The 20281-nt window shown below is 36.0% G+C and overlaps 2 protein-coding genes across 2 annotated transcripts in view; one reads left to right on the forward strand and one right to left on the reverse strand.

Moving 5' to 3' along the window:
- Positions 1-6776, forward strand: part of LOC136820546 (nuclear pore membrane glycoprotein 210-like) — a 44616-nt gene extending 37840 nt beyond the window's left edge. Inside the window, exons 31-36 of the mRNA XM_067076737.1 lie at positions 271-446; positions 1393-1477; positions 1927-2056; positions 3064-3194; positions 3719-4249; positions 4985-6776. Coding sequence (XP_066932838.1) covers positions 271-446; positions 1393-1477; positions 1927-2056; positions 3064-3194; positions 3719-4249; positions 4985-5530 — 1599 coding nt within the window. The 3' untranslated portion in view covers positions 5531-6776. The remainder of the gene's footprint in view (positions 1-270; positions 447-1392; positions 1478-1926; positions 2057-3063; positions 3195-3718; positions 4250-4984) is intronic.
- A 1882-nt stretch (positions 6777-8658) lies between these two features.
- On the reverse strand, positions 8659-19038 carry LOC136820367 (blood vessel epicardial substance-like). The gene is made up of 5 exons (XM_067076557.1): positions 18596-19038; positions 17570-17748; positions 14574-14691; positions 14023-14263; positions 8659-8933 (listed from the first exon to the last, which is right to left on the reverse strand). The coding sequence occupies exons 1-5, from the start codon at positions 18857-18859 to the stop codon at positions 8815-8817; spliced, it is 921 nt and encodes a 306-aa protein (XP_066932658.1). The 5' UTR covers positions 18860-19038; the 3' UTR covers positions 8659-8814.
- Between the last annotated feature and the right edge of the window lie 1243 nt (positions 19039-20281).

Genomic DNA, 20281 nt, shown 5'->3' on the forward strand with positions numbered 1-20281 from the left:
GGAACTTATAAGATACGTCTTTTGGGTTTGAAAGGTTAAATTGAACACGACTTCGCAAACATTATTCCCTAACAATTGAACAAAGCCTTGAGACTTCTGAGCAAAAATTCTCAGAAAATTTAGAAATTCTCTTATAGTATATGACTTCCTTTCAGTGAATGGTTTAACATAAATTATAACGAGGCTTTGCTTTGTATTCTTCGAGGCCAAAGCTTTTTTTTAAGGGATGTGTTTAAAAGTATAACGGAACTTTGTTTTTGTATTCTTCAGGTCAAACCAGTCGCTTCCATCACTTTGAAATCACTTTCCGCTTTCGTGGTGAACAATAATGGCGACGGTCCAGCGTTCCCTATTGGTTCAACCATTCTTTTTGGTGTTACGTTACATGACAACATGGGACGACAATTTGATATCAGTTCTATACCGCTTCAGCATCGTGCTAACAGGTTTGTCGTTGTCGTTGATTACTATAGATCTAGTCCCCCCTCTCCGAGGGGGGGGGGGTGCACTCAAAAACGACCGTACGTGCGGCCCAAAATGAGGCCTTTTAGATCGACCCTTAATTTCGGCGAAAATTTTACCCTTACGGTGCATTTTGCCATTATAAGGAAAAATATGGTCAGATTTTCCAGATTTTACACCCATTCTTTCTCCATCTTTGCTCACCGCACGTACGGTAGGCCGTTTACCTTGAGCCCCCCCCCCATGGGATAGCTTTCGATATCGTTGACCAATTAAAGATCCCCGACGCCTCCAAAAACTCTTGAAGTTCAATGAACTGAAATTTCTGAAATCTGCTTAAAGGAATCATCAGATGGTTTGAGATTTTTGGCATGTGGATTCCTTCTATTGACTTGAGCAAAACCTCAAAATATTCTGGCCTAACTATTTTCCAAAATTGAGATATTTAAGTTACAAGTTTTTCAAATTGTAAAAAGAAGACAGTGGAATTTCAAGGAACTAGTAGCTGTGTAAGAACCCATTTTCAGAAATTTCAAATTGTTATAAATTAGATTTTGAAAGTGGCTAGATAAAAATACTTGGGTAGATTTTACTCGTACTCCAGACCATAAAAGTCCGCTCAAGACCGAATATCTCAAACCATCTGGTTATCCCTTTAAAATTCAAACTAGCATAAAATGCTTGTTTACGTGAGAGTCAGACAATAATTTGAAAGGCATTTTCATACTCTTTTAAAAAGTATCCTGCATATGTCCATTAATTTAAAATCATTAAGTGATCAGGAGTTATAGCGTTAAGTCTTAGACTTAGGATATTTGGTAAATTTAGAACGTGTATACATGTCACTCGAGTTCAAAGGGTTAGGATCGAACTTCGAATGGATTTTGAACATATTCCTGTGAACATAATATACCTTTTTTTTATCCATAGAGATGACATCATTGATATTTTACCGAACACGGAAAACGGAACGATTGCGTTACGAACCACAAGTATTGGACAAAGCATTCTTAAGGTGACGAGTTTTATAAGATAAATATTTTTGACAAAATTGAAATGCTTTTCTCTGGCATTTTGTGTATCTTAAAGGTCTCGAAGACTATATTCCTAAGAAGAGCTATTTCAGAAAGAAAAAAATACCGAATTTTCATGCGTCGTATTTCCTTCGAATTGGTACGCTTACGCTCCTAAGGGTCGAAATCCGAAGGCTTCCCTTTAAAATTGGCAAACATCCGGGGGGGGGGGTGATTTTCAAGAGTATAACCGTGTAACTTAAAGATTTGCCAGAATTTCTCTGGATTTTAGACAACAATCCAGGGGAGTTTGACCTTCAAAAATGACTTCCTTGAAATGGGGGCTTTAATCTGTTTATCAAGATTAGGCCGAGTTACCATAATAACTGACCTTGGTTTTTGTATTTTCCAATGCGTCCTGGACTTACTCTTCCATGTTTATATGCTTTAGGTATGGGACAAAGAGAACCCTGCAGTGTTCGATTACATCAGAGTGAAAGTTGACGAAGGAATCACTCCAAGTAAAAATGATCTCAACGTCCTCCTTGGAACGATGGTCAGTCTAAAATCCAAAGTCAAAAGTAAGTATTGCTCCGCTATTGTTTTTGTAGGATAATGATGTATGCGACTTTTTTAGTTTAGTGACTGAAATTCTCCCAACCAAAATTTACCCTTAGTTGATTTGAGTCCATGATATAATTTGCATGATTTTTGACTAATGGACTATTTCTCCGAAGGAAATGTAGAATTTTAACAGTTTTATAATTTCCAAGAATTTTGACATTCCCGTCAACGAGAATTTCTTTCGTCGTGCTCTTATAGCTTTGCGGAAGATTAAAATTGAAAATCTTTTCAGACTTGTTGTCCCATAAGTCTGAACAGTCTAGCCTAAGCCCCAACTTATAGTTTCATAATGTAAATATTCCAGAAGCATTTTTTGCTGACTCTTACATAATATTAGCAACCATCAACATCTTAAAATATTAAGATAAAAACAAACTAAAAACTGTTTTACGCTTGTGCGTTCGTGAGGCAACAACCAAAGATTTTCTAAAGGCTGCAAATGCTATCAGCGTCAAAGTAACTGTGTATGGTGCATGGTTAGCTTTAGTGGCGGATAATAAAAACTAGACGCCACCACCACACCGCAGAGACATTCAGGGAAAATATCCATAGTTTCTAGAGGCGTCAAGACCGCCTTAGGAAATACATTTGAAAATTCAACCAAGCATAGCTGCGCAGACAATTTTTTTCAAAACGAAACAAGGTTCATAAAATGAGGACATTTTATGAACACTTCCCTTAACTAACAACTACCTCTCCTTTGAAATTCCAACATTTAAACAACGCCCTATCCCCTTGTCTGAGTTTCAACAAATTCCAAGACGCCCCTTAATGGCCAGACATTGAATTGTACATAACCGTAACGAACCGATTTTGCGTTATTCATGATATACATGACGTAATGTTTTCTACGTAAGTACCCCGGTTTTAGTCAGTAGTGGCAAATTTAAACCGTGGTCTTTCCGCAGAAAACATTACGTCATGAATATCATGAATTGTTTTTTTTTCTCCTTATTTTTGGAAGACGTGAAAGGTGTATGGAGCGCATCAGGTACTTCAGTAGTGATCGATCACAAAGAAGGAACACTTATCGGTGTGTCCGTCGGCTCGTCAATCATCTCCTTCGCTACGCCTCAATTCATAACATACACAGAGGTAAGGAACTTTCTTTTGTTGACCCCCCCCCCCCGAGCTTGTCTTGATATCTATGGCTCATTAATTCACTTCTCAAATCAATTCACGCCTCAATTTACAATATACACAGAGGTAAGGAACTTCTCTTTTGATGAAGCCTTCCCCTCCCAAACTTGCAAATAACTTGTTTTGATATACATGGCTCATTATCTCACAATATATACTGAGGTATAATACTCACTTTTTCTGGGTTGAGGTTTTTTTGGATATGTTCTTTTCTTTCTCGTTTTGCTCAGCGCGTTATTAGGACATGCAACGTTGTTTGATTCGGTTCAAAAGGTTTCTAAAGTGTTTGATATTCCGCCTTGAAGGTTTTTAACACGCGAATAACTTTGAATCTCACCCATTGCATACAAGGCGATATTCATACGAATAAAAACGTATCTGCTTTTTAAACCGATTAAAAAAGGGGTCAATCCTGCCATCTGTGTGATCACTTTTTAGCATGTTCTAAATGTCTAGCATTACTGTTTCTTTGTCTCCAGGTAGTCGTCAGTTCTCCATCTCCACACAACCCTGGTGTGCACACCGAAGGACAATATCTCTTTCTTACCAATGCTATCCAAGAGAAAATATTCCCCATCACAATGCAAGCTGTGGACGGATACGCAGAACCGGAGACAACTTCACCGAAGTCTTCAGTAAACAAAGATTTAGCTCTCCAATCGCCATTCGAATGTTTGTTCTCATTGGCAGACGCTGACAACACGTTCTCCCTCGCAGAGGTTTTCGCACTGAACGTCATTTACGTCAACAATAAACCAGCTTGTGTTTTTACTACAAATCATCTCAACAACGACCAAAAGAAGCGCCTTAGTATGCGGGACGACCGGATCATCAACCTGTCCGTTGTTTTGACTGACCGGACTACACGTGTCAGTTGGACAAGCCAGAAAACCAAATTGAGGTTCATTCCGGATGTTTTTGTGGGGACGGACCGGCTTGTTTTAAGTAAGACTCAACCTTCGCATACTGTTGAGGTTTACGGATCAAGTTCACAGCTTACGAGTTTGAAGGTAGATGTTAACTTGTTTAAACACCCTTGTGTCACTGCCCCGGTGGAACTCTTTCCCACAGCGGAGATATGGAGATATAAATTATATTGTTCAAATCTCAAAAAATCCAGTGTGGAGGTTTTGGAATGCAATTTTTTACATTCAATTTCGAATGGAGATGAAGTCAAGTCAATTTCCAAGTGGACTGAAATTGTAGGGTATTTTTCCCACCGGGAAATTTTGGCCAAATCTTCCAATCGGGCGGGGTCCAACCAGATCTGTGACACAGGAGTGTGTTCATATTTTTACTCTAGTAAGGTGACCTCCTTTCTTTTCTCCTGTTCCAGTAGGGGTTGATTTTTGTGAGAATTGAAATACTTTTTGTCATGAAAATAGACCTTTTCAAAAATCACTTGCCTCGTTTTGAAATTATTGCCATGGTGATTAACTCTCAGTAGATTTTATTAAAACTATTTTCTATTCATAAAAAGAATCTTTTTTTTCTCAAGGGACATAATAAAAATGGTAATTGTTTGAATACGAGGCAAGTGATGTTCGTGACGTAATTTACGAAAATGCCTATTGTGTTACCTTTGGTGATTTTAATTGCATGATTATGGAAAGTAAATTCCATATCGAATGCTGTGGAAGTTTTTGTTACTTCACTTGGTATATTTCTTGAAAGTATCCACTTAGTTTTAAGACAGACTTATTGACAGACTTATCATATTTTTTTGTTTTTTTAATGTGTTCCAGGTGTCAGGATCCAGCAACATCGAAGTCACTCCAATCGTGACTGACGACACATCCCGTTCTTTGTACCAAATCACCGCTTCAACAATCCCCACCAACGATATCAACGCAACTGTTCAATTGACTAGCCCCTTGACCAAAACTTCACACGAGATCACAGTCAACATCCAAGGCTCCGCGTACGATTCACAGGCTAAATGCTCCATCCCTTTACCAACTGCACAATCACATCCGTCAGATGGAGGTTTCACGTTCCGCGGTATAATTTACAGACTGATGGGTGATTCTAGTTTGTTGATTTTCTTCTATACCATTGTCATAGCAACCGTCATCCTTTTGTTAATCTTGTATCATTTCTACGTCAAATCTAAACAACAACCGCCCGTGGTCATCCACTCGCCCTATGTTCAAACGCCCTATGGTCATTCGCACTCACCACCGCCCTACCAAGCCACCCCGTTGTACCAACATTCGCCCAACGCCCATACACCAACGCCCTACCGCCCGAATAAAGACACTCCGACGAGGCTATTCAGTGTTTCGCAGTGAGAAGTCAAGTCAAAAAGAGGGCGAAATTTTGAAGGTATGGAACTTAAATGTTTTAACCATACTCATGTAAAGTAGAAAACTAAAACGAGAAAAATTTGACGCTAAACTGTTATTTATGACTTGGATGACTTTCCTTGTCCTGCACGCAGGCTACTTTGCTTTGCTTATGCGGTTAGGGGATAAAAATTGAAATACAGTTAACTCTCTCTAAATCGATCTTCAAGGGACTAAAAATTGTATTCAAATTAGAGAAAGTTTCGAATTACAGAGGGTAATTTAAATCACTTTTCAGCTGAGGGGACCAATATTTAGTTCGAATTAGAGAAATATTCAGATTTGAATTAGAGAAAGTTGACTGTAAACAAACGGAGGAATGAAGATTGTGTGAACTTCATTTACTGCATATAAACATTAATTTTAAAGACATCCCATCGTACAAAGTATTACACAGTCTGCTGGTCCATCTTTTTTTATCTTAGATGTCGGTGGAGAAAAAAGAACTTGTGTTTAACATGTAAAGTTAATTTTTTATTTTAGTTAGTTTCAATACATATATACAAACAATCAAAAATATTTAATACATTTTAATTAAAGCTAAGTAATTAATATTTCGTTAGCAACTCTTCTCGAGATGCATAAATTTATTGCTGTCCTCGTTTTCAAATAGATTTCATTGCTATATGAAATTATACATTTAAACCAATTTAAATTCCCAAAAGGCAAACATTCAAATCAAAAGTACTTGAAATTCAAAATTTCTCATGAGGTGTAAACAACACAATTATCATTGTGAATATGTAATTTTATAGCAATGAAATCTGTTTGAAAACGAGGACAACAATAAATTTATGCATCTCGAGAAGAGTGTATTGCGAGCGAATATTTCGAAAGAGAGTATTGTATTGATGATAAAAGTATAAATTGTACGCTTTCTCGACTTGCTCGACTCAAGTTCCGTTGCTCTGAAAGACAGTTCTTTTTTATTCAATTAGTATTCGCTAATTAGACAAAGCCAGACTATCTCATTTGGTTGTCCTTGGATCTAAAGGTTGCACAATTTAAACTCATTTCTAGGATCTGTATTCAAACATTTTTTGTGTTTTTTTTTTCACTCGTTGCTCGATAGTGTATTATTATAACTAACCAGTATTTTAAAAGTAGGCTTAATTAACTAATATTTTTGGATTTTTACATTTTTGACGTTTTTTATGTATAAAGTTAAAGACAGAACATGATTTCACAGAAATTTTATAACGATTTCAATTCTTTTTCTCCTTGGACAATAATTTGCGATTCGGTGTCTGACTTCGGACCAATGAAAAAAGCCAAAGTCTAGAAGTGAATCTCGATGAAAGGGCCCGGGGGAGGGGGTATTTAGGCAAAATGGGTGCTGGGTATGTGCGAGCTATAAGGGTTATTATTAAGGCTTATTTTTTTCTTTTCTTTCACATAGTCTAGTACTTCTGGCGATATAACGTTAGTTCCTAGCGGGGGGCGGGACTATATTTTATGTTTCAGTAATGTTTTGTAATATATGTTCGTAGTGTACACGTGTCTTTGTTTCAATAAAGAAAAGAAATAGCTATACGGGTCCCATTTTCACACCCTCGAAAGTCCCTCAAAGGGGTACAAAAAACATTAAAAAGCAAACGAGTCTCTGTAAGGGTTCCAAAATTATGAAAATCTAAAATCGGCTCCCTCAAAGGGTCGTAAATTCTTGAAATTTAGAGTAAAATTTAAAAATTTTTGCTGAAATTTCTGGGAAAAAGTCTCTCTAAGGGTGGCAAAAGCGTCAAAAAATGGACAAAATTTTCGAAATTCTGTCTCCCTACGCTACTCGGGGTACCTAAGGCACTCCCCAATGGCCGCAAGAGGCTCCACGCATTAACGTAAATGTTTTTAGGTTCTTTCGAAGCGTTTCGATATAGTAAATGAGATGGGGCATGGTCAGATGGTCCCACTTGCTCCATAATTGAAAAATTTCGAAAAATTCTCATTTTTGCCCCATATTGATAATGTCATAAAAAGAAAATCTTGAGTAACCAATATGGTGTAAATCGACGAAAGGAAGCGATCTACGAAAAAAAAGTTAGAATTTTTTGCTGACGTCAGCAAAATTTACAAAAAAAACGTTTTTACTGAAATATGCTGACGTCAGCAAAAAATCTTAAATTTATTTTCTTGAATCGCTTCCGTTCATTAATTTACTTATTTGCTGAAATTTTGAAGTCAAAAGCTTTCTCCTGCTAGAAGTTATTCAAATTCTTATTTCTGTGACGTCATCAAAATCATGAAAATTGGCTGAAAAATTAGGTCTTTCTCGAAATTTTTCAATTTTTCAGCAAGTGGGACCATCTGACCATGCCCCATCCCACTTTATGTATCAAAATGCAAAAACCTAAAAAACATTTACGTTAAGGGCTGCAACCTCATGCGACCATTGGGGAGTGCCTGCCTTAAGTACCCCGAGTATGGGTCATTTTTAAACTTTGGCTCGGACATACCTGGCATCTCGCAAACCTAACCGGGTGAAAGAGGGAATCCCTGTAAAGTTTTAAACGTCACAGGTTATTTTTAGGTGCTTTAGTAAATATCCAATGAAGGAAAGTTGAATTGCTTAAATCGCAATTCTCGTCTTAACTCATCACAGACCCGATGGGATGGGATTTTATCAGCCAGTGGGGGGTAAAAATTCCCATGTTTTTATGACGGGTGATTTGAATTCCATTGTTTTTTAACCAGAAAATTCAGTGGGGATGGAAAAAATGACACAATATTTTGCAGTGGGTATTTGCTTATTTGATTATTTTCAGTGGGGACAAAAATGAGAGTATAATTTTCCGACGGGGACGATATTTTGGCCAATTTTTCCAGTGGGAAGGGGTAATATTGGGTCTCTGAGAAGTTGAATGTCAGTTATATGATAAATTCTTTGATAAACTTTTGTTCTGTTACTGTTTTTTGCATACCAGAAAATTCTTTAATATTTAAGTTTGGTACGACGAAATTAATGAAATATACACTATGCCGTTCTTCGCACCTCTGTAATGTAGAGTCCTCCTGTGCCTCCGCGGAAGCTAAAATCCATGGAACAAAGATAATCTTCTTCGCTCTCCAACGATTCGAGCGATTCTGAATTTTCTGTTCTTTCTAGATTTTAACAACATATATTTACACATACATACTACTATTTAATATTCGTTATTAATAAATCATCGTCATTGTTTGTATATCGAATATCCAGCTATATCCGACTCCAGGGCGAAAAAAACTTTCGGGCATCGTTACCCTCGATTGATACGGACTTGATCGGTAATGATTTCTTCGTTTTCGTGTTTGAAAGCCAAATTTAGATGATAAATACCCGTCACCATTACGTGCTTCCTTACTTTGCCAGCATTCTCTGGAAAAGAAAATTCTTTTTTTTTAATTCAATTTTGAAAAATGGTTAGTCGTTGATTTTTGCCTATTTTCAGGGTGAGGAGTTTTGCCTAGAACGTCAGTTTTTCGACCATAAGAACTTTTACCAGGCCTACCCCGCAGTCCCTCTCAATAAAGTTAAAAAATTCCATCACTTTCCCAACATTCTCTAAAAAAGAGAAAATTAAAAGCGTGAGAACGTAGCACACCTCCCGTGTGTCACAGACAGGTTGCAACCCCACCGTCAGATTTGGGTCATTCGTTCCCGCTGGAAAAAATACCATATAATTTCGACCCCACAGGGAAAATAACATTAATTTCAGCTCCATTGGAAATTTAATGTAGAAAATTACACTAATACCAACCTACTTAATTTTTTGAGCTTGGAATCTTTTAATAAAAATGGGAAAGAATTCCAGTATCGAGCTCTGGAATTAAATCTATAGATTTATGAGGAAGTGTTTTTTTATTCATATTTTGTAGATAGTAAGTCTATCAGTTCCTCTTTCGAAAGCTGTGTATCCGAAATTAGGGGAGGTTCCCTCTTTCTGGATTGCTCCACTTTTCCTTGATCCTTCCCTTGAAAACACAAATCCAATGAAATAGGCTAATTCAGAACACTCCTGTCTCACAGCCCCGGTGAAACATTTTCCTACATCGGCTCGGGTAAGTTATGGCATGTCTTAAAATTATCATAATTTTTAGATCGCATTAGCCGACAGAAAACGATCAAGCAAATGACTGAACATGAAGGGTACTATGATGTAGCTTCTGGCCGAATTTCGCGAAAAACCGCAAAAACTGATTATGACGTCATAATCGAAGACGTAATAAAAACTAAAAATTGAATTTCTTAAGGATTGTTTATCCAAGCGTCTTCAAACTTTCACCAAAGATGTATCTCACTAAGGTCGATAATTTGAAAAGAAATTTTTTTCGAAATTCTGATTACGTCAGCAGAAAATAGGATTTTTCATGAAAATTTCGAAAAATTACTTTTTTCAAATGATCGACTTTAGTGGGATACATTTTTGGTGAAAGTTTGAAAACAATTGGATAAACCATAGTATAAGAAAGCCGCGGCTGGAATGATAACATCTGAATTTTTCTTGTTCTATCTTTGTCGTATTTGATGACTATTTGTTGATCAAAAAGTCAGTAATGTAGCATCTTTAATGGTAAGTTTTATTGGTTTGTCGTTAATACCTACTTCTTAGGGCGTTTTAGACATTAATGATATGCCCTTGATAATACACTTGCATTATAAAATCATTGTAAAGGAAAGATCAACAATAAGAAATTTAAACAAGCACAAAATGGCTGGGCTGAAAGAACTCAAAAATTAATAAATTGCCTCGAATGCCTTCGCAATATTTCAGTAAAATCTTTTTAGAAATCAATGAATAAGTACATCAAGATAATACTGTGAAAATTTCAAGCCAGTACCTTCAAAATTCATCATTTAAATTGACAGGAAAGTTGTCATCTTGAATATAGTTCTTATAATTTCAATTTTGGCGAAAAACTATTGTTTCCATAAAATACCCCTAAAATATGTCCAAAATTAGTTCAAGTGTTCAATTGGGTACAGATTCAAAGATATCTAGCAATAAAAAAACTTTTTTGAAGGAAAATAAGAGAAAAATTTCAAAAACTATCTACCAATAATAAACTGACAACTTGATGTTCTTATAAAGCTCGGAGACATCGATTATGACGTCATTATCAGTTTTTACGGTTTTCGCGAAAATCTGCCAAAAAACAATTAGGTTACACATCAGGTTAGAAACTACATCATAGTGCCCTTCATGCACAGGAAAAAATTTTCGATTTCCAAGGTTGGAAATTTCAAATTTTCTTAGTTGGAAAAAAGATAAAATCCAATGGAAAATCCAACCTGAAAATGTGGGACATTCTCCAAGGTTGAAAATTTTGCATTTTCCATGGCTTGGAATTTTCGTAAATCCAGGTTGAAAAAAGCCACAATCCAAATTTAACAAGGTTGGAATTTTTTAAAATTCACGTTGAAAAAAGCCCAAATCCAAATTTAACAAGGTTGGAATTTTTTAAAATTCAGTTGGAAAAAAGCCAAAATCTAAGCTTAAAGTTAAACAACGTTGGAATTTTCGAAAATCGAGGTTGAAAAAGCCAAAATTCAAATTTAACAAGGTTGGAATTTTTCAAAATTCACGTTGAAAAAAGCCAAAATCCAAATTTAACAAGGTTGGAATTTTTTAAAATTCAGGTTGAAAAAAGCCAAAATCCAAAAAGTGATGGCAGAGATGTGGAAAAGAGATCTTAAACAAGGTTTTTGTTTTTGTGAACAGTCACTCGCTAGCCTAGGCTCGATGGCTCCCGGTCAATCTCTCGTTATTGTTCGCACAGATACGTGGTTGATCTTAGATCACTCACACAGCTCAGCAGGGCGCTATTTGAAACTATGACACAAGTACCCTATGTGCTTCACTATGCGAACTCACTGCGATTGACCGAGGCCGCTCCGAAGAGACGCCTCACCTGACGGAAACTTACAGCTTGACTGCTCACATTATAGTCTAATATCTAGGTTAGCTATACATCAAAACAGTTTTGAGCGAAAAATCGCTTGTGGTTTTCCCAAGGACATGCGCAGAAAATGGTTAGAAAAACGTAATTTCCACATGGATTTTTAACGTTTTCTAAACTGTTTGGAGAAACACAAATTTCCAACCCAAAAAGTCTAGTTTTCCAATCGAAAGAGTTTCAATTTCACAAAAATGTAATTTCCACATGGATTTTTAACGTTTTCCAAACTGTTTGGAGAAACACAAATTTCCAACCCGAAAAGTCTAGTTTTCCAATCGAAAGAGTTTCAATTTCAAAAATGTATTTTCCACATGGATTTTTAACGTTTTCTAAACTGTTTGGAGAAACACAAATTTCCAACCCAAAAAGTCTAGTTTTCCAATCGAAAGAGTTTCAATTTCACAAAAATGTAATTTCCACATGGATTTTTAACGTTTTCCAAACTGTTTGGAGAAACACAAATTTCCAACCCAAAAAGTCTAGTTTTCCAATCGAAAGAGTTTCAATTTCACAAAAATGTAATTTCCACATGGATTTTTAACGTTTTCCAAACTGTTTGGGAGAAACACAAATTTCAGACCCAAAAAGTCTTAGTTTTTCAACCTGAGGTATCAAATTTACAGAAATATGTATTCTCAGATCGATTTTTGACCTTTTTTTTCAATTCCCAAACTGTTTGGAAAATAAAAAATTTCCCACCCAAAAAGTCATGTTTTCCAACCAGCCTTGGAAAATTGTCATTTCTACATGGGTTTTTTTCACTTGATTTTTGAAGGGCATTGGTTTATTCTACAAAACATATGGGTAATTTACGTTTTCCATATCAGCTTAAAGTAATCGCTCAAATTTCCAACCTTCAATTATAAAACCAAAATTTCCAACCCAAAAATATTGAATTTCCAACCTTGGAAATCGAAAATTGTTTCCTGTGATGTTCAGTCATTTGTTTGGTCGTTTTCTACCGACTACAGTATATGGCCCCAAAAACGGAGACGGCCCCCAAAACTGAGGTTTTCATTGAAATGAAGATTCTGACTTGTAGATTTATCAGAATTAAACGATTTTTGTTTATTTTGAAAGAATGATGGTTATACTTAAAAAAAGCATGTTTTTGCTGGTTTGAGACAGATTCAAAATAACATATTTGCGTCTAAAGGAAATATTTTAACACCAAAATTAGATAAAAATTGCATATAACTCACTCTAGCTCCTTGGATATTGAAAATAAGTTATGAAAACGGGGTATAGGAAACTTTCTACACTTAATGCCGTTCAGAAAATGCAAATACATCTGTGACTTTCGAGGCTGGGTAAAAGATATAGCATCTTGAAGGTCAACCAGTATTTTGGAGCCCTAGAATCAGCATTGACAAAACCGAAAATTCTAAATATGAGAAAAAGCAAAAAATCTTGGAATTCTACTCCTATCACCTTGAGTTAATAGTTTATAACAAAAAAATAACATTATATATAAAAATTTTCGCTGAATCAGCAAAAACGGCAAATTCTGTCATTTTTTTGCAAAATATAGGAGAAAAATATCTTAAAAGCTTAATATTTTCAGTTTCAGTTAAGCTTTTATTCTAAAATTTTCACAGCTTATTCCATACATGAATGGAACTATTCTCAAAAGAGATTTGTTTTCAAAAATTTGATTTAAAAGACGTTGTTAAATCAAAATTTCTAAATTTTCAGTTTGGACTTTGCAATATCGAAAGTCTTGAAGTATTTCATAAAAATCATAAATTTTACATCCATCGGGTCGTAAATTTAAGGGAAAACACAAATATGTTCATAGTTTTTCCCCCTATTACCACTGGGCTTAATAATTTGATTTTAACTACACCTCCGTTTTGGGGGCCCCAAACCTGCATTTTGACAACCAGGGATATACTGTAAAAATTTTATCAAATAAATTTATGCCCAAAACCCTCTAAATCATATTTCAAAACTATGGTCAAAATTTTGTATTCATATCTTAAAGATATCTCGAGAAATCGCTAAAATTTCAAACCTCCGTTTTGGGGGCCATTAGAAAAAAGCTACCTATCTTTAAGCGATTGAAAGATATTGTTGAAATTGAAAATTTTGAAAAAGAACTTCCAGGAAATAAAGTGATGTTAAAGGTTTTTATGCAGCAAAAATTTCAAATTTGATCGCCGTTTTGGGGGCCACATACTGTAATGCGATCTAAAAATTATGGTAATTTTCGTTTTCAGGCACGCCATAACTTACCCGAGGGGGATAAAAATTTCGATTGAAATCTCAATGGGGATAAAAATTCTATTGTTCCAAGGTTAAAAAATCCAGCGGGGATTGTTTTGGGAGTGCAATTTCTAAACAATGAATTTCGAATGGGGATGAAATCAAAGTCAATTTCTCAGTGGGGCTGAAATTCTAGGGTATTTTCCCACCGGGGAAATTTTTGCCAAATTTTCCAGCGGGGTTGTGACAACCCTGGTGTTTCAGATAAAGAAACCTGTTACTTTTCTCTACACCAAACTTACCATCAAATCCGGTCTTTCCATTGCCATTATACATCAAGTGTCGAACATCAACTCTCATGCACTCGTTATTATTCTCGTCATTGCGATCAAAAAGTTTATTGCTTTTGAACAGTTTCATTGCTACATCTTGACCAATGATGGAGTTGAATTTGTTTTTAACGAGAGGTTGTTTTCGTAAGGTTCTGATGAGATCTGTGCGTTTCCACGAGATGATTGTACAACCTTCAGACTGGATTGAAACCTACAAATAGAGAGCAGTTAACTTATTTCCAAACTTAAACGCGTGCTCGCGTGGAATGGGCTTTTCTAGAAAAAATTTGAATATGCTGGGTGGAGGATATGACATTTTTTGGATATTTACCCACCGGACATTGTGACTTTTGACCCCCGGACAGCAGGTCTAACCCCCTGGACAAGCATCAGTTGACCTCATGGACAATCACCCTCAAACAAGAGAATTACCCCCAAGCAGAGCAACTTTACCCCCCGGACAAGGCATGTTTTTTATTGTTTGACTTTTACAGTAATAACTTGAAGTAGGTTAATGTAACCTCAAAAGTGACAGGAGCTGCGAAAATCCCTTGTGTACTTTGAACCCATTCTGGTGAATCCAAAAACTCGTAAGGTTTGATCTTGTGCAAAACTTTCCCATTCTTCTTCACAATGGCACTGTAGAAAAGAAAATTTTTGAGAATAATGAATCTTTAAAATAATTTGACAACTAGAAAGAAATTCTAGTCAAATGTCCCTTGAAGATCAAATTAGAGAGAGACAACTGTTAAGAATTATTTTTATATTTTCCCCATTTAAACTTATTAAAATATTCCCAGGTTTTGTTCTCTCAAAACAATTTTGCATTGATCTTTCAACCTACCTGACATACCAGCAAAACAAGTATTTGGAATCCTTTCATAATTTCTTTAAAAGAAGGAATAACTTTTGCACGCCTATCACACATACCAGTAAGACTTGTTTCCATTTAAATTCTCGTTAACTACATCTCATATTTTACTTACAGACAACCGGTTAGGTACCAGTTTTTGCCCTGTCAAGCAGTTCCGTCTTGAAAATTTGTTATTCTCAGCAGTCTTTTCACTCACTGGCTAGCCGAACAGGTTTTTTGTTTGAATTTTAATTGAGAGAGATGTTAATATTCTTCTGACATCTCATACATTACTTACAGCCAACCAGTAGTATACTAGTTTTTCTTTCTTGCACGCACAGCTCTTAGCTTGAAAATCTGTTACTCTCAGCTATCAGTTATTACCACTCACTGGTTAGAGGAACCGGTTTTTTTGCTGTAACTTTTTAGAATTTTATTTGAGAGAGATGTCAATATTCAATGTAATGTACAATTGTAATCTAATTTCCAGATTACCAAGACAAATTTAATTAGAAATTATATGACCACCTTGTGACCTTAGATCATCCACATTAACAGGAGAAACTTAATTAGAAAATTAATCTATGAGCGCCTTGTGACCTTAGATCAAAAGATGGGACATTTTTGTTACATTTCTCCTAAGCACCCAAATATACTTCCCTATGTATTTATCAAAGTGGGTTTTAGAAATGAATTTTTGCATCTGACCTCTAGTACACGTTTCCTTTTTTTTGCGACCCAGCTGACACACAACGCTGTTTCAACGTTCATCTAACGTTATATGGACGTTAAATAAACGTTGGGGAGATAGGAAATGAAAAGTTTCCAGCCTTCGGCAAAATGAACAAAATTTGTTGTTAATATTCTTCTGACATCTCATACATCTCATACATCTCATACATTATTACAGCCAACCAGTAGTATACCAGTTTTTCTTTCTTGCACGCACAGCTCTTAGCTTGAAAATCTGTTACTCTCAGCTATCAGTTATTACCACTCACTGGTTAGAGGAACCGGTTTTTTGCTGCAACTTTTTAGAATTTTATTTGAGAGAGATGAGAGATGTCAACATTTCATGTAATGTACAATTGTAATCTAATTTCCAGATTACCAAGACAAATTTAATTAGAAATTATATGACCACCTTGTGACCTTAGATCATCCACATTAACAGGAGAAACTTAATTAGAAAATTAATCTATGAGCGCCTTGTGACCTTAGATCAAAAGATGGGACATTTTTGTTACATTTTTTCGCAGAACCCAAATATAGTACCCTATAAACCATTTATCAGAGTGGGTTTTAGTATGTTTATGGTTTTAGCAATAATTTGAATTTTTCATCTGACTCTAGTACATGTTTCCTTTTTTTGCAACCCAGCTGACACACAACGCTGTTTCAACGTTCATCTAACGTTATATGGACGTTAAATAAACGTTGGGGAGATAGGAAATGAAAAGTTTCCAGCCTTCGGCAAAATAAACAAAATTTGTTGTTCTACAGGCTCGACCGACCCTGATTTAGCTGGAAGTTTTGAAAAAAAAACTAATATTAATTTTCTACAGATACGAGGAAAAATTGCATTTTGTAAGAGAACTCCTAAAGTGGTGTGTTCGACAACATTATATGAGTAAAAAGATTTCGAGTACTTTTGAATAAAATTCAATCCCAAATACCAACCAACCGACCCATAATTTTTGGTAGAAACCTGAAAAACAGCAAATTTAATTTCTTTCACCTAATTTACACCCCTTTGTCACAGACCCGCTGGCACCCCTGCTCCATTGGAAATTTAGGCCAAATTTTGATCCCGGTGAGAAAAATACCACACAATTTCAGCCCCGCTAGAAGATTCACTTTGTTTTCATCCCAATTTGAAAGAATTGCACTCAAAAGCCATCCGCGCTAGAATTTTCTACCACAGAAAAAAAGAATTTCTTTCCCCATTGGTATTTCGATAAAAATTTTCACCCGCATTATAGGAAGAGGTTCCACCGGGACTGTGAGAAAGGGGTGTTTAATAAAAAGAAAAGTGTGCGCTCGGGCTCTTACTGTTTAATTCCTTTTTTGTAAATTTCCAAGATCTAAAATAACAAGTCTTGAGTTTTGAATATATTCATTAGAGCTACAGCGAAGTATTCGAAAAGACTTTTCCGTTTCAAATCCTTGCATAATTCACCAAAATTTTCAAAGAATATGTACTAATTTGCTGTATAAAATCTATTCTTTGTCTTGAACAAAAAAACCTTGCCTTGACCATCACTGCAAGTAAGCGTTCATCTAAGGTAATATTGATGATATGGACTAAACTCTCAGGTGCCCAATAAACGGAGCGGAGGTCGGAAAAAAGTGGGAGGAGGGTTGGAAAATCTTTAAATTCTAATAAACGAGGTCATTGGAATTTGAACCTCTAAATACCCCCCCCCCCTTCCCGCCCAAAAAAGGTAATTATACAATGAAAATTATTTGCTATTTAGAGAAACATAAGGGACTCTTATTTTGACAGCTGAAATATCTTCAAAAATTAATAACAGATTGCTGTGGGGTCCTTATAAGTTCCGGGGAGTTGGAAAAATATCGAAAAGTGTACTAGCGCGGGGGAGGGGCGTTTATTAGGACACCTGAGAGTAGTTTGACATCGAAATAACATTGTGCCAAACTTACCTTCCAATCAACATAATAGAGATCTTCTCACCACGTGTTTCGTTCTCTACTGAATAAAATTCACCCTTTGAAAGTCGTTCAGTTGTCGCCCATTGCACTAACGGTTTATATTGATATCGTTTGATGGCCAACTGTTCGAAGACGGCTTTATATAATGTTTCGTGCTCGTCTTCCTTGAACTTAAAAGAAATAATTGTGATAACTGGTTTATAGGTGACCCAAAAAATGCACTTTTTGTGTTGGAAAAAGCGCAGGGCACTTTTGTAGCAAAGTGACGTTAGATTGCTGCTACCGCTACAATGCAACAACATCTTTTCGTCAATTTATATTTTGTACATGTAAAATACAAGATATATTGTACTCTTTTTAACCAATCAGATTGTTGATATTTTTTGGATCGCCGATAATCGAATATTGCAGAACGTTGAGGAGGTGTGACATCCAGGGGGGTCTGGAAAGTTGGAAATTCCAGGGGGGTACCCCTTAAAAACAAAGTAAATCCATTGGGCGGGTCAATGAAAATATATAAATAATCAAGGGGGGTCCCTGAATTTTCAGCAAAAATCCAAGGCGGTAGCTAAAAAATTGGCTTAAAAATCCAGGGGTCGTGAATATGTTGGCAAAAATCGACGGGGGTTTGGCCTTCCAGAAATGACCTACTCAACATGGGAAGTAAATTTTTTTTCTCTGGAAAAGCCCAATTCACAAAAAAACAAAAATTTCTTGAGCTACCCAAGTCATAATTATCTATGAGCTCTATATCACCTAAAGGGGCTCTCAGTAGTTTGTTTGAATGCATTAACCCAGTAGGCCCTTCTAGTGTGTAAAGGAATGACATCTGTGGCTAGTTACTTTAATTTGGCACATTTGATAGCAGAGATAAACCACATGTCTCGTTTCAAAATTTTGCTAAGCTAATTGATTCATATTGGGCATATATATATTTGTTTGCGAGGTTCACCTTGGCAATGATTTCAAAACGAGGCGGTTGTTGACTCAAAATAATTTATGAAAAGACCTACTAACCTTAACTGGGCGCATCTGATAGCAGAGATAAGCCACATGTCCAAAATTCACAAAAGCGAATATGAAATTATAGATGAAAGAATCTATCGCACAAATGATCGTTCCTGTCCACAAGCAAAATAAGACACCAGATATCCCCAACAATAAACGCAGTGCAATTAAGCCTTTTAAATTGTTAGGGCAAAAATATGTTAAAGCTCCAACGAAACAGGCTAGTTGAAAATATGTGTGGTACGGCTCCGACCAAACCTCACACTTATGCATTTTTATTGATGATCTTTTTTATAATGTCTTTTGTACGTTGAATAATATGAAGCTTCTTGCTAAAAAAATAAAGTTATTCGAAGATTGAGAGTCACCGATAACCGACAAACCCGATCCCAGCTAATTTTCATGGAAACTTATTTTCGCTTTCCAGAAATTAGAACCCACGAATAAAAAATTTGCCCATCCAACAAAATTGAAAAACTCTTGGAAAATGAAAGAAATTTGTCCAAACAGAGCGAAACCACGAAAATCAATTGTCGCGAAATTTTTTTTCAACCTCGATAATAAGTTCCGGCTAAAATTATAGGTCCCCTTAAAGTAGTCCATCTGTATCCCGCCCACTAATCTGTATCCCGCCCACTAATCTTTATCCACGCCAAGCTAGTTGTTTATTTTGATTGAACAAATTGCCGGTACCGAACTGTGATACATTATGGCGTTTAACAAAGATGGCTCATAACTTTCCTTTACCTGTTGTAGTTTGGGAAAAACAGAGTAATGTAGATCTATCTAGTGTTCTATATAAGATATCTGTGTTTTTTTCCCAATAAGCTTGCTTGTATGTTCAACGTTAAATTTTTCTCTAGCAATTTTTTCTCACAAATTACGCGATAAATAAATAGCGGAGCTCGTAGTCTATTTTTCGTTTTGCATATTCGCCGTACCTGTCTGATAGCGACTTAAAATGGGAAAAATTTAGCTAGTAATAATAATAAGTAGCACTTTCTTATATGACGTCATAGCTATGCTTTTTATATCACGCTTAAAACCAGTTTTTCTTGGCTTGACAGATTACATTCACTCGCAGCAATTCTAACTGTTGTGAAAACTGTTTCCAATTTTCTGACGAACCAGTTTTCTTGAAAAGAGGTTTTGGATTTCTGAGTACAAGTTTTACAAGTTAAAACGATTGCTGATTGTAAAAAATATTTGTTTCGTGTAAAAAGACTTTCCTGATTAAGCTGGTTCTTGAAAACGATTCCGAACGAGTTTATCATGTATGAGTCGGTCTGTCTAAGAGTTTGATTCAATTTTGATTACTCTTAGGTGCCAAATCAACGGGGGGAGGGGGTTCGAATAAACGGGGTGGTTCGAATATTTTCGAGATTTTAATAAACTTAATTGCCGGGGGGGGGGTTGGAAATTGTATTTCTGAAAATCCAAAATAAGGTAAATATAGGCTAAAATAAAGCTATTTAGAGCAAAATAGGGGGCCTTCTATTTGACTGCTGAAAATATTCTTAAAAATTAATAAACGGGGGGGGGGGGGGTCCTGATAAGTCCAGGGGGTTGGAAAATTTTCGAAAAATTAGCGAAATGGGGGGCCTTTATTTGGCACCTAAGAGTACTATTAATCCCCCCTCCCCTTTTAAACCCCGTTTGAATAAATAAATGAAAAGTAAAATCTATAATAGACGG

Source organism: Clytia hemisphaerica, unplaced genomic scaffold (assembly GCF_902728285.1).
Source record: "Clytia hemisphaerica strain Z4C2 unplaced genomic scaffold, Clytia hemisphaerica genome assembly, whole genome shotgun sequence".
NCBI lineage: Eukaryota > Metazoa > Cnidaria > Hydrozoa > Leptothecata > Clytiidae > Clytia > Clytia hemisphaerica.